Raw genomic sequence first — 24593 nt, forward strand, 5'->3', positions numbered from 1 at the left:
ACATTCTTCTTGTAATTGATAGTTAATTAATATATTAACTTTCAGGAATGTAAATTACACAGAAATTAATTTATTAAAATATTATCTTGCTTATATATGGCCACCTTATCCTAACTTCTTAATTTTGTATAACTGGTATACTCTTGTTTACCCCACAAATAGAATAAAATTTAAGTTTTAGCCCAGCCTGGTAAATGGCATTAAGTCTAATAATTTAAACTGAGTTTCATTTGGAAGAGCCCAGATTTCAGATATTCTTTGCATCTACTGTTATTTTTAAGAGGTCTGTAGGGCATACTGTACCTCATGGCACTGGGGGGCGGTGGGGAGAAGGAATCCATATGATGGTATTGATCTGATCCCATCTCTGTGTGTTCTGCTGGCATCTGCTGCTAAAATTTTGGCTGATGCAATTTTTGACCTGTTTTCGCAACAACTTGGCCCAACCTTTGTTCCCAGTGGCACCTGAGAATTCTCTGGAGTCTTAATATGTCAGTTAGCTTTAGCTGCCTAATAATCCACTCTAAAATTCAGTAGTTCAAAACAACTATTTTACTCATGATTTTTCTGGGCATGTTTTTGTCTGGGTCAGGTTTATGGGGGCAAGCTGGGCTTGTTCATACATTTATGATCAGTTGACAGGTCATCCAGGTGATGGGTGGCCTCATAGGTCCCCATTCACACTTTTGGCAGCAGGCAGGGGCAATGGATGTTACTATCACTAGCCCTCATACTCTTTGTTATCCAGTAGGCTTTTTTTATATGGTAACCAAGTTCCCAAAGCAGAAAGAGGGCAAACTCCAGTCCACTATTCAAGCCTATGTTTCCATAATGTTTGCTAATGTCCCTTTGGCTAAAGCAATTGAAAGAGTACATACACTACCAAAGGGCATGGATAGAGGGAAAGGAATATTTTGTGGCCCTTTTCATAACCTACCACATACTATGCTTGTCACTCACCAAGTTGCAGACACCAGTGCCATAGCAACCTACTCTGGCTATCCTACCCATTTAGACTGTAGGCAACCCACTGGGGACATGCAGAAATGTTCTGAGTTCAAGAAGCAAGTGTTGCTTTGGAGTAGTAGCTGTAGCTGTCTTTCTAACCATTCACCGTCCTTTGTTTCTGTAGCACATGGGTTAAGTGACTCCATCTCACAACCTCTCTTAAATACCTCCTTTGTCTGCCGGAATTTTTAGTTGCAAACAACACGATCCACAAGTGCTATAATCTCAGGATCAAAGTCTCAAGAGTTCATACAGCCTGGGAAAATGCACAGTCTTATCACAGACAGTCTTTGCACTGGATGCCGGAAATGCCGCCACAGCTGAAGATCAAATTCTTTAGTCTCTGTACTTCCTGGATGATCACCTCTTCCCACATGCAACCATTGATTTATGTTGCTGCCTCCTGAGGTTAAGGACCTAGGTCACATGCAGAACTCTAGAGGCAAGGAAATCTCGGAAATGTAGTTTTTAAATTTCTGACTTTGTATGGAAAAGGAAGCTAGAGGGTGGTTGTATTGGGTGCTAGGTGATCTAATTTCCAGGTGTTTTTTTTTTCCAAGAAGAAGCAAACAGGAGCAATCAATGTTGCAAGTCCTGATCATGCAGAGCTCCTAATCATGAGTCATGGGAACTCAAGTCATCATGTTCTATTCTGCCCTTCAAAGGGACGAACAGGTAAGACTTATGCTTCTTGATGATTAACCTCCAGCATCCACTGTAGCTTCCTATTCTAAAGTCCAAGGTTAGAGAAGGGAGAACAGGATGGATAACTGACCATCTGCTCCCCATATCCATCTCACCGACTCTTCCTACCATCTCATGAGCTTGAAGGAAATGGATTCTACTTTCTCTCTGGTGAGAATTTGATCTACACAGACAGGCACTGAGCTTTAATGGTGAATGGGACATTTCAGGGTTCAGTTCCATAGAAGCATGCCCTGAGGGAAAGATCTGTGGGCTAGTGATGTATAAAGGAAGTGCTCTTGGGATAAACTTGTGAAAAGAAAAATGAGTAGGAACAGAATAGCAGGATAAGGAAGTAGGAAAAGCATGACAGATTTTCATTTTCAGGCAAAATCCTTAGGAGGACAGCTGCAGCCTGATCCTTTAAGGCAGCTCTGAGGCATAGTACCTGAGAGTTTGTCCCAGGTAGACAGGAGGGGGCCGTGTCTTTGTTTCATCTGCTATAACGAAAATGTCATAGTCTGGGTGGGTAAAACAGCAAACACTTAATTCTCAGAGTTTTGGAGGTTGGGAAGTCCACCATCAAAGGTATCAGTAGATTTAGTGTCTGATTGAGAGTCCTCTTTCTGGTTCATGGATGGCTGCCTGCTGGCTGTATGCTCATAGGGCAAAAGGGTCAGGGGAACTTTCTGAGGCTTCTATTATAAGGGTGCTAATCCCATTCATGAGGGCTCCACCCTCATGACCTAGTCACCTCCCCAAAGTCCCACCTCTTTGGGGATTAGGATTTCAACAAATGAATTTGGAGGAGTAGGGACACAAATATTCAGTTCATAAGAGGCCACCACAGGGTTATATAAATGCCTAAGCAATTCCAACCCTGTGCCCATGGGCAGACTTTGGGAGCCCAGTGGCAGTCCTCCAACTCGGGAGTAAGAAGGAGGTTGAAGGCAAAGTACATTGAAGCTGGCAGAGGGATATACAGAGGCAGTGAAAAAGATCACAGGATGGGAGTTCCCTGGTGGACCAATGATTAGAATTCTGGGTTTTCACTGCTGTGGCCAGAGTTCAATCCCTGGTCAGGGAACTTACCAGGTTCCTGAAAGCCACGTGGTGTGGCCAAAAAAGAAAGGATCACAGAAGACCTAAGGGAGCACAGTGGACACTGTCCACTATGCAGTATCTTCTCAGTAGCAAATATCATGCAGTTCCCCAGGCCTGGATTTTAATCCGTGTGATGGGACAGTGGCCTGGCATTCAACATCCATTCCACCCTCCTTGTGTTCTGCAGTGGCTTGAAAGCAAAAACTACATTTCCCAGGCTTCCTTGTGATTAGAATTCTGGGTGTGATTTAAAAGCTGGTGCACCCCTGAACTGGAGAGGAAGGAGGGGGAAGGATGGGGAAGGTGGGGAAGAGAGAGAAAATTAAAAGCAGGAACAAAAGGGAAAGAAGAAAAAGAGGGAGATAAAGGAAGAGAGGGAGAAAATTTCCCTATTTCCATTGCCTCCTCCCCTTGGTTCACATGCACTGGACTAGCACTAAACCTAGCTTCTTACTGGTCCCTCTCTCAGTGCTGTTACTTTAGAAAGTTGCAGATTTCCATCTCGGTTACTTCTTCCTAGGACACAGCTGAGGAGTAGGAGTCAGTTATAACCCCAACTTCCCCACCAATTCAGGTGTATAATAAGTAATTTTCTTTCTCTCTCTTACCCCCCCATCTCTCACCCACCCCATCTCTCTCTTTCTTTCTCTCTGTCTGTCTCTCATGCACACGTGTGCTTTCTTTAAAAAAATAAAAAACAAAAACAACTGAATCTCTGAATCTAAACTTCCATTTTCCCATGATGGCAGGAAACATCAGTCCTTCTTGGCTTCTCTAATCCTTCTTAGGGTTGTGCCACAGTTCTGGAGTCTCACACAATGTCAAGGAATGGCAGAGGGGCAAATGGGGAGTTATGTCTGACCTTCGGGTTATAGACTATTGGTCATCACTGGACACAGGTTACCACAGGTCATTGCCAAAAGAATCACTGCTTCATCTACATGGCCTCTTCAGATTCCCAGCTGTCCACTGCTTCTAGGTTGCCGATGGAACCCAGGAAATCTTTTTTCAGGGCTTTCTGTGGTCCCATCTGCTACAAGGCCAGTCCTCTTTCAAGCCATGCTGCCTCCCAACGTGTGTAGCATTGGGGTGGTGTTGTGGGGAGGTTCTCAAAATGCACATCCAGGTTCCTGGTTTTCTATAACCCAAAGCCTCCTTTTTCTTCTTCTTCCAACCACATGCTTCCTCTCACTTAAAATAATCTGGTAAGTCAGAACATTCTTCTGACAGGGGTATACTGACAGTACAAAATATCTTTGAATTCATCTTGCAGTTTGAGCTGAACTATTCACCTCCTGAACCTTGATCTTCCCCTCAACTTTTCAAGAGGGAAAAAATAATTAACTATAGCGTGCAAAGAAAATTTTTAAAACCTTTACCATGTAAATTTGTAAAACTCACTTGTCTTCTTTTTCCCATCCTCCCAATCCCCAAAGTTAGTGAATCACAGAAACAGCTTTAACAAGTATTCTCTGCAGGTCTCCAGTGAAATGTGGAAAGACTCTACTTGACCTCATTCCTTTCACTATTGGAGCTGTTGCTGCCAAGATATTGGACACAAAAAGACACAAATAAGGGCTGTGGGAAGGAGGGGAGATATTTCAGTACCAAATGGGCAGTGAGATTAAGGCCAGAGTATGTGTATGTGTTCAGGTGCTTCATTGTGTATGACTCCTTGTGACCTGCCAGGCTCCTCAGTCCATGGGATTCTCCAGGTAAGAATATGGAGTGGGCTGCCATGCCCTCCTCCAGGGGATCTTCTGACTCAGGGATCAAACCCGCGTCTCCTGTGTCTCCTGCATTGGCAGGTGGATTCTTTACCACTGTGCCACCTGGGAAGCCCTGAGATTAAGGCCAAGTCAAGGTCAAAGCCAGGGATGATTATTAAAGTCCATACTGAAGGTACCCCACCTCTACCCCTTCCCTTATTTCCCAGAATGCTTAGTAAAGAAGGTTCTAGTCATAGCCCTGTAATAATGCCCGAGAGTCCAATACTAAGGAAATAGAGATAAGCAAGGGCAGGCTTCCCTGGTGGCTCAGTGGTAAAGAATCTGCCTGTGAGAACTGAGTTTGATCCCTGGGTCGGGAAGATCCTCTGGAGGAGGAAACAACAACCCACTCCAATATTCTTGCCTGCAGTGGAAGTGAGAGTCTTAACCACTGAACAGCCAGGGAAGTCCCCAGTATTCTTGTCTGGGAAATCTTGTGGACAGAGGAGCCTGGTGGGCTACAGTCCCTGGGGTCGTAAAAGAGTTGAACATGTCTTAGCAACTAAACAACAGCAGCAGCTACTGAATTGGTATAAATCAAAAGAAAAATGATTCAATATGCCTTAAACAGTCATTGCACAATTCTTACTACACTCAGTGTGCCTTGCTTAAAAGGTTTGTTATGACATCATAAAGGAGCTGTTTATACAGGGACTGTAAATCTCATCTTTGTAACAGTTGATGCTTAGTAAATATTTGTTGAATTTAGTTGAATTTAAAGTGTGAGGAGATAAAACATGACAGATGGTTTTCAGTATGGACAATACAATAGAAAAAGGAAATAATCCAAATTATATCCGTTGAATGTCAAACCCTAGGTTAGCAAAACTCAGATGTCTTATTGTTAATACACACAATTGCCTGCTTGTATTGGCTGAATGCATTAGCTTCGATTATGGAGGTGGGGCCAATTTATTATAAAGGTCCTTATAAAAGCAAGGCAGGAGGCTTAGTGTGAGAGACAGAGGTGTGATGCTGGCTGCAGAAGTTAGAACAGTGCACAGTCAGGAGCTGAGGAACAGGGATGGCCTCTAGGAGCTCCGAAGAGTTAGAAAACCAGTTTTCTTCTAGAGCCTCCAGAAGGAAGGCAGACCAACCAAGAAGCTGATTTTAACCCAAGCAGAATGATTTTGGACTTCTGGCATATATAACTGTAAGATAAGTTTGTGTTGTTTTAAGTTCTGAACTTTGTGGTCATTTAGTAGTGAATATGCTGCACATTCGTTCATTCATTCAGCTCTGGTTTCAGCCATTGACTGTTTGTCGTTCCAGACACTCTCATACCTCCGCTTAGAACATCTCTTCCATCCATCTACCTCGACCCTATCTTGTTCTTCAAAAGTAATTTAAACCATCACTTCCCCTTTGGAGTCTTTGCCTGCCCTGGACCCCTCCACTGTCCAGCACCTCTGAGCACATCTCCTTTGCAGCACTTACCACACTTGAGTTGCAATCACTGATCGCTGTATTCCTTCCTGTTGGTATCACTTTGCCAAGTTCTTGCTTAAGCAAGCGGCTCTGTTACTTGTTCCTTACTTATTTGCCAGGTCCCTCCAGCATAACAAGGTGACAGAGAAGGGGTCAAATCCTCTGTGTTTGTACACATGCACACACGTGTCTTTCCTGCATGTTTCATATCAGTACACAGTGCTCCCCCAAAAGCAGCATCAAATAAATGCTCATTTGAAGAAGAATGAACCAGTCTGCTTTGTAACAAGTCACTTCTCAAATTGTCAAAAGTGTAAACATGTGCGATATTACTATAACATGTTTTTATTATACCATTTACTAAGCTGGTATAAGAAGTTAAGCTCACTTATTCAGTTTTATTCTTGAGGAGGAACTCTGAATAGCACTTTTTTCTAGTCAAAATTACCTAGTTTTCAGACTGATAGGTCTTTCGATTTAGCCATCAGACATGGTATCCAACACAGCAAAACATGTTTATCACTTGACATGTATGAATCAGTGTGCAAGTATTGCTTGGGACATGGAGGAGCAAATGAATAAGCCAAAACTTCCAATTTGCAGACAGGAAGAGAGGCAAGTAAATACTGCAAAACAGAACACTATAAAGAAAAGAAGTAACATAATGGTAAAGAAGTTAGTTATTTTTTCCTTGGAATGGAAAACCAGTCTTTAATGAGACAGATGGTGATTTGACATGAGTTTGAGTAAACTCTGGGAGTTGGTGATGGACAGGGGGGCCTGACGTGCTGCAGTCCATGGGGTCACAAAGAGTTGGACATGACGGAGCAACTGAACTGAACTGATTGTAGTCAACAAAAGAATAGGTGGTAGTGGTTAAGAACCAGTACTTCACGGACTTCCCTGTTGGTCCACAATGCAGGAGACATAGGTTCGATCCTTGGTTGGGGAACTGGGATCCCACGTGCCATGGGGCAGCTAAGCCAGCGCACCACAACTACTGAGCCTACACACAACAAAGATCCCACATGCCACAATTAAGACCTGCTTCAGCCAAACAAAAGTAAATAATTTTTTGAAACAAAAAAAAAAGAACCAGGACTTTACATTTAAATGGAAATGTATTCAAATGTAGTTCCACTACTCCCTGTGTGTCCTTGGACAAATTAATTACCTGCCCTGAGCCCAGCTTGCTCCTCAGTGTTTTAAAAAAAAAAAAGGCGGGGATGGAGGAATAATAGGCATCCTCTCTCATGAGGTTATTGTGGTAATTATATAAAATTCATAGAAAATGTCTAACATGGTGCCAGGCACCATGGCAAGCAATTAATGCATTGTTGTTGTTGTTTAGTCGCTAAGTCATTTGTGACTCTTGCAACCCTATGGAGTAGCCCACCAGGCTCCTCTCTCCCTGGGATTCTCCAGGCCAGAATACTGGAGTGGGTAGCCATTCCCTTCTCCAGGGGATCTTCCCGACCCAAGGATTGAACCCAGGTATCCCACATTGGCGGGTGGATTCTTTACCACTGCACCAGGAGGGAAGCCTGATTAATGCATGCTGCTGCTGCTAAGTCGCTTCAGTCGTGTCCGACTGTGCAACCCCATAGACGGCAGCCAACAGGCTCCCCCGTCCCTGGGATTCTCCAGGCAAGAATACTGGAGTGGGTCGCCATTTCCTTCTCCAATGCACGAGAGTGAAAACGGAAAGTAAAGTCGCTCAGTCGTGTCCGACTCTTAGCGACCCCATGGACTGCAGCCTACCAGGCTCCTCCATCCATGGGATTTTCCAGGCAAGAGTACTGGAGTGGGGTGCCATTGCCTTCTCCGTAATTAATGCATAGTGGCTATTATTTATTTAAAACAGTGAATAACATTTCTGAATTATTATTTCAAAACCAGATTTTTTACATGATACCACATGTTGTTAAAAAAGAAAATTCACTCTACAAACACTGGGAAAATGCAGAGGATGCTGTTGTGCTTCACATTCCTCCTCCTGGCTGAGGAACTCATTTTCCCAGGAGCTGCCAGGAGTTTGGCTTCTGAAGGCTCACAGCTGATTCCCCTTGAGGAATTTGACTCTGAATTACTTCAGCTACCATTGCGCCCCCTGCTGGTCAAGCGGTAGAATCAAAGCCAACCCTCTCATTTCTTTTTTTTTTTTTTTTTAGTTTTTGAAAAAAATTTATTTTATATTGGAATATAGTTGATTTACAATGTTTTTTTTATTTTATTGAAGGAAAATTACCTTACATTAATATATTGGTTGGTTTTGCCATACATTGACACGAATCCACCCCGGGTGTACATGTGTTCCCTTTCTTGAACCCCCCTCCCACCTCCCTCTTCCCCATATCCTCCCTCCAGGTCATCCCCGTGCACCAGCCCCAAGCATCCTGTATCATGCATCGAACCTGGACTGGTGATTCACTTCACATATAATAATATACATGCTATAATGCCATTCTCCCATATCATCCCACCTTCACCTTCCCACAGAGTCCCAAAGACTGTTCTATACACCTATGTCTCTTTTGCAGTCTCGTATATAGGGTTAAGGTTACCATCTTTCTAAATTCCATATATATGCATTAGTATACTGTATTGATGTTTTAGTTTCAAATATACAACAAAGTGATTCGGGTATACATTTGCATATATCCATTCTTTTCCAGGTTCTTTTCCATATAGGTTATTACAGAATATTGAGTAAAGTTTCCTCTGCTATACAGTAGATCCTTGTTGTTTATCTATTTTTAAACATTTACTTTTTAATTGAGGGATAATTGGTTTACAGAATTTTGTCCTTTTCTGTCAAACCTCAACATGAATCAGCCATAGGTATACATATGTCCCCTCCCTCTTGAACCTCCCTCAATTTTTTAACTTTATTTATTTATTTTGATCCCTGGTAGTTCTGCTGGTAAAGAATCCGCCTGGAATGTGGGAGACCTGGGTTCGATCCCTGGATTGGAAAGATCCCCTGGAGAAGGGAATGGCTACCCATTCCAGTATTCTTACCTGGGAAATCCCATGGGCAGAGGAGCCTGGTGAGCCACAGTCCATGGGGTTGCAAAGAGTCAGACACAACTGAGTGACTAAGCACAGCACATTTATTTATTTTAATTGGAGGATAATTATTTACAGTATTGTGATGGTTTTTGCTGAAGGCCCACCCCAATCACAGAGCTCCCTTAAGTGGCTGAGGCATCTATGGAAACCTCTTTGGCTTTCATCATTCCCTCACAGAGGTTGTTCCCAACAGGCCCCCATAAACTTGCTCACCAGTCTCCATCCCAGAGTCACCCTCCTCAAGGCAGCTGAATTAACTCAATCACCCGTTGTATGGTCAGGGCACTGCTGTGGAGCAGGGTAGGCAAACTTCTTTTGTGGAAGGAAAGATAGTGTTTTTGGCTTCGGTTGACCACATGTTCTCCATGACGTTTACTGAGGTTTGCCTTTCTAGTGTGAAAGCAGCCATAAAGAATAAGAAATGAATAGATATGGCTTTGCTTCAATGAAGCCTTGTTTAATGGACACTGAATTTGAATATCATAATTTTCATGTCATAAAATATTCTTCCTTTTAAAGTGGCTGAAAAAATCCTTAGCTCATGGGATTTCAAAGGATGTAACTAGGTGTATTGTGGTCATCGTTTCATAATATGCAAATAGCAAATCATGTTGTACATGTGAAACTAACGTGTTATATGCAGATTGTTGTTGGTGCTGTGGTTTAATCGATAGGTTGTGTCTAACTCTTTGTGACCCCGTGGACTGTAGCCCACCAGGCTCCTCTGTCCAGTGGGATTCTCCAGGCCAGAATACTGGAGTGGGTTGCCATGCCCTCCTCCAGGGGATCTTCCCAACCCAGGGATCGAACTCGTGTCTCCTGCATTGATAGATTCTTTACCACTGAGCCACTGGGGAAGCCCTCTCAATAAAAGAAATAGGTGGCAGACTAGATTTGGCCAATGAGTCATCATTTGCAAGTCCTTGAACTAGGAATTAAGTGGAGCAGTGGGACTCTCATGAAGCTACCATTCTAGTGCATGAATTTACAGAATTTGACACCATGAGATCCTAGAGCTTGTAAGAGAATACAAAAGACTTCCTTCCTGGCTCCAGAAGGGACAAGAGAGCATGTAGAAAAAGAAGAGAAAAATGGGAAAAATAAGATGCATAATTCCTTTTCAAGCTTAGTACCACCAAGAAAATCAAACACAGCAAAATAAAGCAGTAGTTTAATATTCACTATGTGGCATTTTTCATTTTAGAAAACTTCATCCCCCCAGTAAACAGAATTAGATGTGAGTGGTTGTATTTGAGGTTGTGGCTAAGAACTGAACTGAACTGAACTGAATCATTAAAAAATAAAAGCACATTGCAATTTGCTACTATTTTCATCTTTATAAAGAATATATTTTTAAATGATCTGGTGCAGGATAGGGAAAATAGATACAAATGTATGTTTTGAAAACTGTTTGAACCTGTCTTTCTACCCAAATGTAGCAGCCTTTAGTGGTCCATTTCCCCTAAGAAGAAACAGCTTGGAGGATTTTACTTGAGTGACAAACATATTCTTAACTCCCTACCCTGAAACCTTTGGCTTTTAGTTTTGCCATGCTGTGCAGTCTTCTTTTTAAAATTTATTTATTTATTTTAATTGAAGGATAATTTCTTTACAGAATTTTGCTGTTTTCTGCCGAATATCAACATGAATCAGCCATAAGTATACATATATCTCCTCCCTCTTGAACCTCCCTCCCATCTCCCTCCCCATCCCATGCCTCTAGGTTGATACAGAGCCCCTGTTTGAGTTCCCTGAGACATACAGCAAATTGCCATTGGCTGTCTATTTTACATATGGTAATAGAAGTTTCCATGTTACTCTCTCCATACATCTCACCCTCACCTGCCCACTCCCTGTGTCCATAAGTCTGTTCTCTATGTCTATTTTTCCATTGCTGCCCTGCAAGTAAATTCTTTGGTACCATCTTTATAGATTCCATATATACGTGTTAATACATATGTATTTTTTCTTTCTGACTTACTTCACTCTGTATAATAGGCTCTAGGTTCATCTACCTCATTAGAACTGACTCATATGTGTTCCTTTTTATGGCTGAGTAATATTCCATTGTGCATATGTACCACAACTTCTTTATCCATTCATCTGTCAATGGACATCTAGATTGCTTCTAGCTATTGTAAATAGTGCTGCGACGAACATTGGGATACATGTGTCTTTTTAAATTTTGGTTTACTCAGGGTACATGCCTAGGAGTGGGATTACTGGATCATATGGTGGTTTTATTCCTAGTTTTCTAAGGACTCTCCATACACTGTGTGCATCCTTACTTGGTTTGTCTTCTTTTTCCTTTTCTGTATTCCCTTATATGAATCATACCTTCTTTTTTGATCATTTTTATTTTTGCTTTGTTGCTGTACAGCCCTCACTTGGAAGTCATTATAGCTCCTCTCCCCACATTCCTTCACGTGTAATATTATGAGATTTCCTCTTAATCCATACCTGACCTGCAACCAACATTTTCTTCTCTACCCCTTGCCAACCCCATCCTGCACATTCTCAGAATAAATGAATACTTGTTGCTTAGGATTTGAGTAGTTGAGAAAGAGCAATGGAAGCACCCTCTCTATGGATTCATGTTGCTATACTGAGAAATATGGAGACTTGGTGTGCTGATTTCGGTTGACCCATACTGTAATAGGCGGTTAATGACGATATCCCTGGCTTTTGAGATCTCCAGGTTCTTCTCTATAGACACTTGAATACTAATTTGGTCCACGTTTGTCATGATGAGTTCAGATGCCAGAATCTGGGTAGGTGAACTGTCATGAAACCCAGTGTCCATAAAGTACTGCTTATACAACTCCACCAGCTTCTGCTCCAGGTATTCATTCAGCACCGCATTTGAAATAGGCTTCTGCATTTGCAGGCTGTTTTTCTCTTTGATGCTGGTTATTCTCCAGTAGGATGAATACCGCTGGATAGGGGTGGGTGGCAAGTTGCTGGGCTGAGTGGACATGGAATCCTCCATGGACAAAGGAATCTCAGATGATTTCAGCAAAGGACCATATTGAAAACTATCCTCAGAGGGGAAATCTGTTGTCACTGAATTAATGGCCATCACCTGGCCCCCTGCAATGTGTAAGTCGTTGTAATTCTTGCAGATACTCTTGCAGGAAGGTGGGACCAAGTAGGTCTCTCTGCTGGTGTCTCTGTATAGTTCAACTGCGGCCAAGTTTGGGCTTTCATACACAGGATTGGGGTTTGTTTGCAGCACTGTGATTCTCGGATTTCTACTATGTTGGCTTTCTCTTGAATACACTGAAGAAATGACCTTGCCAGAGGATTTGCAGCTCACATAGAGATTTTGGACTTGTGTTTCATCCACGGAGGAATAGGAAAGACTCGCAGCTGCTGTGGCTTCCATCTCCTCTTCCTTTTCCTCAACCACTTGCTCATTAGAAGATGGATAATTCCACTGGATGTCATTCCGGTAGGCAAGTCCACTGAGATAGCCTTCTGACAGCATTCTGGAAAGAGATTATGTGAGTTACAATGGGGGAAAAGAAGATTGGAGTCTCACAAATAGGCAGCTGTGCTATCAAAAAAGTAAAGAGCAATAAATAGGTTGATTTCATTCATTCCCCAAGCTCTTACTCATTCTGTGCCTGCTGTGGTCCCAGAGCGCTGGCATGTGCTGGAGGTATAAAGATGAAATGGGCACAGTTCCCTGCTTCAACAAGTTTCTGAGTAACAAGCTGGGGTGAAGGAGGAGAGACGACAGGCTACGTCCCAGAGAAGGTGGCATTTCAGATAAACTGAAGCCTAGGCGTTCCATCCCTAGTCACAGAGTTACAAGAAATTGATGAGATAGCCTTACATGGCGTATATAAGACACTGAGCCTAAGCAGAGAGGGCTGGGGATATTGACTGAAATTGAATCCTAAAGGGCCTTGGGAGTTGGGCAAGGGTATCTGCCTTCTGCCCCGAAGGAAATGGAAAGTGATTGAGTAGCTGCATGCTGGGGAAGCAGCATCACGAGTAGGTTATGAAAAAATGGGGGAATTGGGGACAGATTCTACTGAAAATGAGAGCTATATCTTATTCATTATTGTATTATATTCTTGGGAGCTAGCACAGTTGTCTGCCTTGAGGAGGAAATCAAAGGATCTTTAACTTGAATTAAATAATGAACAGCAGTGGCAGGGTATGAAATTAATTCACTGTCAACCTGTCATGAAGGACCATGAAACCTTTGTCTCCCTTTGCTGCCCAGGATGGCTTTCTTGCTCTCTCAGTCCTAGTTTTTACAGTACGTCCTGGAAATGTTCCTGTGTCTGACTGATGTGTTTATCTCTGCCTCAGTTACTGTGAGCTTTTCCTCTACCTGCACCTCTCCTCCCACTGTTAGCAGTTGTCACTGGATTCTAAGGTGACTAGAATAGGCTGGGGGCTTCCCAAGTGGCTCAGTGGTAAAGAATCCACCTGCCAATGCAGGAAACCCAGATTAGCTTCCTGGGTTGAGAAGATCCCCTGGAGAAGGAAATGGCAACCCACTTCAACATCCTTGCCTGGGAAATCCCATGGACAGAGGAGCCTGGCAGGCTACAGTCCGTGGGGTTGCAAAGAGTCAGACACGACTGAGTGACTTAACAGCAGCAGCAGAATAGGTTGGAAATCCACAGCTGCATTTTCCAAAAAAGACACTCTTGGCAATGGAGCAACAGACAAGAGCAAAGAGAACTGACCTGCTTTGGCCTCAAGGGCTGGGCTTCTAAAATAGACCCATTAATTTGAGCCTGAAATTGACAAGTCATATTAGAAAAGGATTATCTTAACCCTAAGGATTCTTTATTTTTTAATTTTAGCATCTCTTTTATAGTCATGAAGTTATTTTCCAAGTTAACATTTTAATTGTATAAAGTTAGTATTATGAATGTAATGTACTTAGTGGGCTTCCCTGGTGGCTCAGTGATAAAGAATCCGCCTGCCAAGGAGGAGATGTGAGATCTAGCCCTGAGTGGGGAAGATCCCCTGGAAAAGGAAATGGCAACCCACTCCAGTATTCTTGCTGGGAAATCTCATGGACAGAAGAGTTTGATGGGCTACAGTTCATAGGGTCAAAAAGAGCTGGGCATGACTTAGCAACTAAACCACTACCACCAACGTTTTCAATGTTTATTTCTTTTGGGGGGAACTATTCCAAAATATGTTCCACAGATTTATTAATGATTTAAATGTTTACTATATTCCAGGCACTGTCATGTATCATGAAGCTACAAAGTTAAAGGTTTTCAACACATCCTTGAAGCGATTCTTGTATGCTGGACACACTTATGACAGTAAGAAAATTTTCTTTCCAAAAAAACTTGTGTGGTTCTGTTCTTAACAAACTGAACAGCAGAGCAAGAAAGTTTATCCTAAGGCTTCCTAGTGATGCAGTTACCTCACGACCCTCCCACGTCACTCCAACCAGATTGCAATTAGGGCCTTCTGCCTTCAGGACCTTTTGAGTTGCTAAAGAATCTTTAGAAAGTCTTGGCAGGAATCATAGTTTTAGAGAAATGAGTTTTGAGATTCCATAACCTGAGCTTTTTCACTTCAGAATCCAGAACCCTAAATGACTGGCCGTTCGGTCACTGAGCCAAGTGGCTCAGTCATAAAGAGTCTGCCTGCAATGCAGGAGACCCGGGTTCAATCCCTGGGTCGGAAAGATCCCCTGCAGGAGGAAATGGCAACCCACTCCAGTATGCTTCTCTGGGAAATCCATGGATAGAGGAGGTTGGTGGGCTACAGTCCATAACATTGCAAGAGTTGAACACAACTTAACAACTAAACCACTACCAAATGACTTAGGGCATCATATTGACATATCAACAATAGACTCAGTGGATGGAATCCCTGTGGAGGGAAAGAGGGAGATTGGGGGAGCCCTGAGTAGATGAGGCCTGTGCCCTAACCCCCACGTAGAACCTGAGGAGCAGGAGGAAAACCAACCAAATGGAATGCCCAGGTGGACCGGCCTAAGGCTGCCTTGTGAAGTCTGCTTAGGTACCAGCATGCTGCCCAGAGCCTGCAAACCTGGTGAAAACCTCCATTGGGGATGGGCAGATTGCAGACATGATAGTTATAGAATGTTAACCAGGGGCCAGGTGAATGATGAGAACTTACCATGGATGCCCATGTGACTACGTGACAACAGCCAGAAATGTCCCCACGGTGCCACCTCCCTCCCACCCCCAGCATCCCCAGCTGATGCTATGGCTTTATGGAAGCAAGCTGGAATTCAGAGGCAAGCCCAAGCCAGAGGGACCCCTGAAGTGACTGTGATTACTCAGAATGTGAGCCCAAAAGCAAGATCACACTGAGGGAGAGAAAAACAAAGCTTTTTAGGAAAAATAATGGATTAGACATATACCTGTATTCTTTCTCCCCCTCCAAACTTCACTAAAACAACAGTAAATGATTTCTTAAAAATATAATGCATGAGAAAAGGGAGAACAAGAGGCGAGACTAGAGCAGTTATACTTTAGAAACTGGAAAGCAGTAGATCAGGGGTGGATGACTGAGAGAAGCAAATGGAAAATCTAGACCAGTGCAGTCCAACAGAACTTTCTGGGATGATAGATTGATCTACATATGTGCTGTCCAAAATATTAACAGCCATATGTGACGATTAAGCCCTTGAAATGTGGCTAATGAAACTGAATTTTACTAATTAATTAACTTCATTTAATTGAAACTAAGAATACCACATGGCTAAGATATTGCACAGCACGGACTTAGAAGATAGTGAAGGTGATAATGCAAAATCATTCTTGAGGCCCCCTTGTTCCCATTCAGCCATTATCCCAAATCACCTGTTTATCACATTTCTTTTCGTGTTAAAAAGTCATAGTGGATTCTTCTCTCATCTTATGCGGCTGATGTGTGTAAGTTCTCCAGATAACCTCTGCTCGTTCACAGTAGTGAAGGAAGTGGATTTTGTTTTGAGTAATGGCCAAGACCTGGGTTCGATCCCTGAGTCAGGAAGATCCCCTAGAGAAGGGCATGGCAAACCACTCCAGTATTCTTGCGTGGAAAATCCCATGGGCAGAGGAGCCTGGTGGGCTATATAGGCCATGGGGGTCACAAAGAGTCAGACATGACTGAGCAACTAACACACACATAAAAGCCTCTTTGCCCTATTTGTCATGGGCTGAGAGCTTTGTTGATACCTTAATTCTGGTAGAATAAGAGCCCTACCATAGGGCCCAAGGCAGACCAGTACAGTGGTAGGACCAATGATGGAAAAGCAGAAAATGTGTCCTAATACCAAGGGACAGAGACACCCATGCCTAAAGGAGCAAATTCCTATGAGAAAGGAGTGAGAGAAAAGGTCAGGGAGGTATATTGAGACATGCAAGGCTGAGGACTTTAAGTTTACGCTGAAGGCAATACAAACCTCTGGAAGGTAACCAAGGTTTTTCAAGGCATGATGTGATCTATGAATAAAGGGCAAGATGAATGTCAGCAGAATGAAACTGGAGTCCGAGACCCAGGTTAGGGGCTGCTGGATTCATGCCCACTTGAGCTGTTTAGGGGCAGGAGCCAGCAGGAAGGAAGCAGAAAAGGAAGAGAAGCAATGTACTTGAGAGGCCATGACTCCTGGACTTGGTAGTGAAGGAGAAGACGTAACTGTGTCTAGGCACGCTGACAGTTGACACCAGCATTGACCAAAATGGAGAGATCAGGAGAAAGAGCCAGGAAAGGAGCTGATGGGTTTACTTCAGTTCCTCTTGAGTCAGACTCTCGGTAACTGAGTGCAGGTGTCTGTCTGTGCACCGGAGATTCAAGCAGGGAACTCATTAGAAGGGTTACTGTCAGTCAACAGTGACAGCATCTCCCAAGTGTGGGCTGCAAGATTTCCTATCTGGAGGCTTGAGGAGCTTGTATGGGTAATAATTTCTGTGGGGAACCTGCCTTGAACAGTACAAGGAGGAATGAGCCACAACAAGCTCTCCAGTGTCAATAGTGTCACACAAACTACAAGAACTTCCAACGTGAGCAGGTCACATTCTGAAAATCCACATTGGACATTGGAAGGTAAAATTTGGTTGCTATGCAGACTCATTAAGGCCAAAAAAAAAAATACTATTGAACTGGTAGTCAAGAGACTAGAATTCTAGTTCTGATCTTGCTGTGGTTTTAGTCTAGTTAATGGCAGGTCTATAACAAGGCTAGCATTTATACTAGCTACAACCCAGACACTGTTCTAAGTGTCTTTTATGTATTAAATCAATGAATCCCCACAAAAACTCAAAGATGTAGGTACTATTATTCTCAATTTCTATGTATCGAAATTAAGTACTCTGTCCATAACCAGCAGGCATTCAAATGCTGATCAGTCAGAAAACAGAGCCCGCTAGAATCCCCTGGTAGTCCAGTGGTTAGAACTCCATGCTCTCACTGCAGAGGCCTGGGTTCAGTCCCTGGTTGGGGAACTAAGATCCCACAAGTTGCACAGCATGGACAGGAAAAGGAAAGAAAACAGAGCCCACACTTGCTTGTCACTTAACCTCTCAGAGACTCAACTTCTTATCTGTAAATTGAGAATGTGGGATTAAATTATAAAATCCTCTAAAACTTTAATATCACATGGGCTTTTAACTTTATTAAGAGAAGAAAATAAGTGAGGTAAGCATTGTGTGTGTGCATGCTTCAGTCGTGTCCGACTCTTTGCAACCCTATGGGCTGGAGCCCACCAGGCTCCTCTGTCCATGGGATTCTCCAGGCCAGAATACTAGAGTGGGTTTCCATGCCCTCCTCCAAGGGGTCTTTCTGACCCAGGGATCAAACCTGTGTCTCCTACATCTTCTGCATTGCAGGCAGATTCTTTACCGCTTAGCCATCAGGAAGCCCGAGGTATTACTCAGAATCAAAATCCATTTCTGAAAATGAGCAGCAGAGGGCAGCAGAGAGCATGCTACAGCAGCTTTTGCAAGATTTTTCTCAAGCTGTGGAGAGAGTAATGTGTGAAACACCCAAATTATACATATGTTAACTCATTTGATCTTTATAAGAACCCTTTAATGTACCACTAGAATTAAAATAGCACTATGTATCATGACATCTTAAAATTTTAAAACAGAGAAAGTTATTTGGGTTTATTTTGATTAATTGTTGGCATTTTTCTTAATAAACTTCAGTAATTACAAAATTTTTAGAAGACCTCACTCTTCAAAGTTATTAAAAAGATGTACTTCAAATAAATATTTGGCTTAATTTTATCCGAGATGGTAAAACTTAAGTCAATGGATTATTTCAATTGTTCAAAGATATTTTATCACTTGAATTTTTATTTCTCATCATAGAGAAGATAGAGACAGAGATACATCTGGAATTTTCCATGACTGAGTAAGAGTTTGAGGGAAAACAGATACATGTGTATGTATGGCTGAGTCCCTTCACTGTTCCCCAGAAACTGTCACAACATTGTTCATCGGCTCTACTCCAATACAAAAGAAAAAGAAAAAAATTTTTTGAGGTGTGAAGGAAAAGACTTTCAAGGACATTTGCGGATGAGATGTTCTAGACAAATTTAGCCTCCATTAATCATTACCAGACAGGGGAATACCAAAATTAACCTGCTGTGCAAATTCACGACTTAGAAATATGTACTGAAGTGCAGCACGTTGTTAAATCATTTACTTGGATTTCAGAAGAAATTGTAATATGAATTCTTCCTTCTATATTAACACTTTTCAAAAAACTGTCATTATAACTCTGTACATAGACATACTTTTAATTTACATTCAAACAACACAAGCATGGATTTAAAGAGAAAACTAAAGAGGGAAGAGATTGGTAAGAGGAAATGTTTGGAAAAATCCAACTTAGGGTTCAGAAAACGTTTTCTATAAATGGCCGAATATTTAATATTTTAGGCATCTGTCACTCAACTTGGCCATCATAGCAGGATAGCAGTGAGAGACAGCATGTAAACAAATGGGTGTGGCTGCGTTCCAGTAAAACTTTATTTACAAAAACAGACAAAGGGCCAATTTGACCCACAGGTTATGGCTTGCTATCCTTGACCTAAATCGAAAAGCAGGTGCAGTAATTGGGATAGGGCACAATAATAATCACAGTTGTGTTGGTGCTTTCCAACCATTACCCCTAATCTTCCAATAGCACTGCACTGTTAGATGTTATCATTATCCAGGTTTTCCAAACGAGAAAACTGAGATTAAGATAGGACAAACGACCTTCCCAAGATCACAAAGCAAGTAAGTAATAGAGGCAAGATTCAAGTTCAGATTTTCTAACCCCAAAGTGTGTGGTCTATTCTTAAAACATTACATTAATGCCTAGTTGAGAGCAGTTAATATTGCACAATCATGACAAGCAATTAGTCCTTCCAGGAAAAGGGTACCAGTCCTGACTCATGTAATAACAACCCTTGCCGAGGAAGGGAAGGAAAATGCAGTGAAATATAGAAAGAAAAGTTAAGAATACAGCCAGTGTCCACACCACAGGGCTACATGCTTGACTCAGTTGTGTATCAATGTTCATATGTCTTTGAGATATAGAAATAATTTCTACTCTGCTCTTTCTAAAAAAAAAATTTATTTAAAAATGTTTTTTACTTGGAGGATAATTGCTTTACAATGTAGTATTTGGTTTCTGCTATATGACAGCATGAATCAGCTATATGTATACATATATCCCCTCCCATTTAGCCTCCCTCCCCCCTCCCAGCCTCCCCCCGCCCCCCGCTTCCCACCCCTCTAGGTCATCACAGAGCACTGAGCTGAGCTCCCTGTGCTATACAGCAGCTTCCCACTAGCTATCTGTTTTATACATGGTAGAGGAGCCTAGCAGGCTACAGTCCTTGGGGTCGCAAAGAGTTGGACACACACACACAGTGTATATAAGTCAGTGCTACTCTCTCAATTCATCCCACCTTCTCCTTACCCCACTGTGTCTACATATCCGTTTTCTATATCTGTGCCTCTATTCCTACCCTGCAAATAGGGTCATTGTACCATCTTTCTAGATTCTATACATGTGCATTAATTTACGATATTTGTTTTTCTCTTTCTAACTTCACTCTGTATGAGAGCCTCTAGGTTCATCCACATTCGTCTGCTCTTTTAATCTAATCATATGAACACATTGCTCAACTATTCCCACTGCTGTAGCTTGGCATTGCCTTGCCCTTAATTTTACAACCACAGGGTAATTTAATATTACAGATGCCCTGTTTAAATATCAACAGCTCCCCATTACCTCCAGCATAAAGTCCACACATGTTAGGCCCTCATGATACGTGATTCTTATCTGCCTTCTTCATCTCAATCTCTGCCTGTTCTCATAGGACCCAGGACCCCAGCCATGCTGGACTCCTCCCAGTTCACCCACACCCCATGCCCACACCCCAACCCAGGCATTCATGCCCTTCTTCCTCTGTCCCAGAGCCCTCTTTCCCTATCCATCCCCATTGCACCACCACCCATCAAGTCTCATATCTCAACATTCCAGAGTCCCTGGCCATCCATTGAAAATCCCTGCCCCTAAATTAGAAAGAAATTCTAAGTTCTTGTCTCTCCTACCCCAATATATTTATCAGGATTGCACAGAACCTTAGCAAAATCCAGCTGCTACCTTGAACAGTGAAATAAATTATTGAGACAGTCCTTTAAAGGAGTAATTGGCAATAGCAAAAGAAAAGGAGGAAGATTGAGGATTGGTAGGAAGTGGGAGAATTGGGGGATGATACGGTGGCAGAAGAGATCCTGTCCTTGAAAAGACAGTTTGCATGTATGCGAACTAAGACTTCTGAGAAGCTAGGTTGTTGAGACAGTGCAGAGAAGACCTCCATAGCCACACAAAAATGGAGGCACTGGATGGGACTGCCTCAGGGCAGCACGGTATGTAACGTCACAAAAATAGGGACAGGAAAATGTTATTGTTTCATAGATGATCTTGAACCTAGCTAGTTGGGGTGTAGTTTAGTTCCCACTTGTCAGCTGCTGCTGCTGCTGCTAAGTCAGCATGCCTGCTTATATAGGTTTGCCTTTTCATGGAAAATAACAGGCACAACTTTGTTAGCAAATAATTTCTCATAGTAGACATGGAGGTTTTTCTTGCTTGTTGACTATGTGCAGTCAGTTCATGTGCCTCCAGGAATGTTTCCCCAGGTCAGATTTGGAGAAGCAGAATTGTCTTTCAAGTAGCTTGGGCCAATTTATTCTCTCACCATCAGTGTCTAAAATTAACTGTTTCCACTGATATTCTTCAATACAGTATTACTTTTTAAAATTTTCTGATCAGATGAGCACATTTATTTTTGCCTCATATTTATAGTGAAGCAAGCTGTCTTGTTAAGATTATATGTAGGTGATATACCAGAAATGTTATTTTTTCATAATGCCTCCATCCCCAGAATACTCTATTTCATCTCTTCATCTCTTTATTTCCCCTATAATCTTAATTTTAGATCCTTTCATTCCAGTCTGTGTTTTTTAAAGATCTTCTTGATTTGGAGGACTTGCAAATAAACCACTGAAAGGTTATCATTGAAAAACTTGAATATTATTTTGTTCTTAATCTAGTTACAATAATGTAACTAAATCTATGTTACATTAGTTTTTTTTCCAGTGAATAATACAAGAACTTTACCCCAAACAAGGTGTTTCTTTAGATCTCCTGCATTTTACTGACTCTTTATCTTTGAAAGTAACATGTTCTTTAGAGCTGAAAATAACCATTCACTTAATCATGCACCTTGGTTTATGTCCCTGTTATTTCATATTCTGTGGCATTTGTTGATGGAGGCTCTAAAATATTCCTCACTTTGTTTCATTTCCTGTTATAAATCATATAATTTGGGATTACCAATTCTTCTGTCAAACATGAAGTGATTCTTACTTAATGAGTTAGTTCCCAAAAGTCTAATTTGATGGCTAAAATAATAAGTCAAAAGGCCTCTGTTTTCCGTATTAACATCAACAAGTAAATAATTTTCTGTTCAGTTCTACTTAGATCTTTATGAACAAAGGAAACAGCTACTTCCAAGGGCTTTATCTGCATGTAAATTTCCTTATTTCAGAAAATATAAATTTTGATGCAGATATATTAGTAAATATATTTTTGTCATAGTTTGGAGTTTTCTTCATATCCTGTCTTTATGTCTCACAAACAGAAAAATGAAAGCTTATGATCACTTTGAATTACTTTAAAAGTATTTTGATACTAATGAAAGGACTAAAAAATAAGAAAAGCAATCATGATAGAATTGATACTAAATTTCCTTGGTGTTATAATTCTTAATTGTTAATTATATTGTTAATTATGGCTATTACCATTAACATTTACTTAATTGTAAGCATATCAACCAAATGCAATGCAAGACTGAATCCTGAATTAAAAAAATAAAAACTCTCTAGAGGACATGTGGATAATAAGAGAAATTTGAATATGGATCTACTATTAGATAATAGTATTATATTAAGATTAAATTTCCTTATCATTATAGTCATGTAGAAGATTGCTCTTTTTCTTAGGAGATATGGGTCAAAAATTTGAGTGTACTGTCCTGAAATCAACAATATACTTTCAAATAATTCAGAAAAAAAACAACCTGTGTATGTGTGTGTTTATGTATATATACAGAGAGAGAGAGAGAGAGACATAGCAGGAGAAAAAATAAATGTGACAAAATGCTACAAGTGATTACTAGAAATGTGTGTGCATTGCACTGTTGAATGTGTGTTCATAGATAGAAACGTTGGTTCATTGAAGTATTTTTTTCCATTTTTCAATAGGATTGAAACTTTGCAAAAAAAATGGAAGGAAAGTAACTGCAGTTAGTTAATGAAGGGAAATTTACATTCTGTTGTGCTTATGAAGAGCTCAGAGAGACAATATCTTATATATCTAAGATAATCATTAGGTCTGTGGTTGGAAATGTTCTAGTAACTTGAAATAACTCTGAAAACATCACTTTGCTCTGAAATAATAAAATTAACTCACATGTGTAGATCCCCTAAATTACCATTATAATATGAATATTTTACAAAAATTTGAAATACTCTCCACTCCTCCAGAAAGCTTCTTAAGCTCAGAAACATGAGCTTCTTACAACTGACGTACACAAAAAAATGGTCTAAAAATATGAGTATGAATATTCTGGTCAAAACAAGTTTATATTCAAGCACATATAGATGTGCTCAAAAAAAGAATGAGCAGATCTAAAGATAATTCAAGCAAAAGCCCACTTGTACATGTACTGTCTTTAATACCAACAGGGAGACTTTTCCCAAATCACCCAGATGGCAATTTGAAAAGCCTCATCGCTGTCAATCACATTTAGTTTGCATATATCCTGCCACACAGAAAAACACTTATCGCAACTTCATTCAGCGAATAATTGAGAGTCAAATTGGAATTTATTGTCATTGTATTCATCTCTAAAATACATTCCTGTGACCAAATTCGAGTTGTGCTGTCCCTGCAAAATTCTGCTTAGGTTTTTAGGCCTTCTTTAAAACACACACATGCTAAACCCATATAGAAATTAGCAAACAGGGATGGAAGAAATGACATAACAAATACTTGATCAGATCAGTCAAAATTTTAAGTAAAAAAATTTTAGAAATATCCAAAATGTGACCATGAGGTAAGAGAAGTGGGGTGTTTGGCTTAATTTCTCTTCATTGTCTAACTCCCATTAGACATGCTTACATTCTCCCATGCTTGCTTACATTCCCACTCACTTCTGATCTGGTAAATGAGAAAAGCATTTTAGATGTCATGAAATTGGATCTGAGTTCTGCTGATAAAGGGTGAAGAAAGGGTGAGAAGAGAAATGACAGATAGAGTTCTCAGTCATAGGGTTTGCTGCCTCCTTTGCTTACCTTCACTAACCAGTCCGTGCCTTTGGTCCTGCAGAAATACCACGATTGACCATATAGAGATGAATAAGCCAGCCAGTGCTTTGACCAGAAACGTTCGCAAGCCTTTAGTGTGTCTACTTTCCCTGATAAAACCAATAAACTAAGCTGGTCATTGCCCTCGCCATTCTTTTTATAACTGATCCTATGGAAAAAGTTGTTTTTGCTCAAGTCTGATTTGTGCTAAAGAAGAGTGGGAAGTCCCAAGAAGGGGGGAGGCAATAACTGACAAACCCACATCAAGCCACAGAATGGTGTTTCTTCCCCTTTTTGAAAAATGAAACCTATCTATGAAACTGCCTCTTGTTAAAATAGCTTATTGCTACATGTTATATAAGAACCCTCTAAACATAAATGTATTCCTCTAACAAATTCCCAGGGACCCCTCTCTCAAAAGAGAGCCAAGTCAAAGATGATTTCGCAAATTCTGTTTCATCATTAACCTTTAATTTTTAAGTAGTGTTATTTCTCAGTTGGACTCATAATTTTAAAAATGCAAATGAAAATAGTTTTCTCTCTCAAATTAACCAAGGTTTAAAAATTCAATAGTACCCTGAGTGAGCAAGGTTGTGGGGAAAGAGGCACTCTCATACTCTATTGGTGAGATTATAAACATTTTCAAAAGGCAATTTTC

General features: G+C 41.1%; 1 protein-coding gene and 1 non-coding gene across 3 annotated transcripts; both read right to left on the reverse strand.

The window, feature by feature from the left end:
• Positions 1-1572: 1572 nt before the first annotated feature.
• Positions 1573-1706, reverse strand: LOC129535320 (U8 small nucleolar RNA). Its single transcript, XR_008681594.2, has one exon. It is a non-coding gene; the product is annotated as a U8 small nucleolar RNA (small nucleolar RNA).
• A 7386-nt stretch (positions 1707-9092) lies between these two features.
• Positions 9093-24136, reverse strand: TASL (TLR adaptor interacting with endolysosomal SLC15A4). 2 transcript variants are annotated; one of them, XM_088833801.1, is made up of 3 exons: positions 23924-24136; positions 15884-18019; positions 9093-12553 (listed from the first exon to the last, which is right to left on the reverse strand). In XM_088833801.1, the coding sequence occupies exon 3, from the start codon at positions 12550-12552 to the stop codon at positions 11650-11652; it is 903 nt and encodes a 300-aa protein (XP_088689927.1). In that variant the 5' UTR covers position 12553; positions 15884-18019; positions 23924-24136; the 3' UTR covers positions 9093-11649. The 2 variants fall into 2 exon arrangements, with proteins under 2 accessions (XP_088689927.1, XP_055249632.1); XM_055393657.2 differs by lacking the exon at positions 15884-18019.
• Positions 24137-24593: the final 457 nt, after the last annotated feature.

The sequence above is a fragment of the Moschus berezovskii genome, chromosome X (assembly GCF_049115385.1).
Source record: "Moschus berezovskii isolate FMDL1 chromosome X, NW_MosBer_1.0, whole genome shotgun sequence".
NCBI classification, from domain to species: Eukaryota; Metazoa; Chordata; class Mammalia; order Artiodactyla; family Moschidae; genus Moschus; species Moschus berezovskii.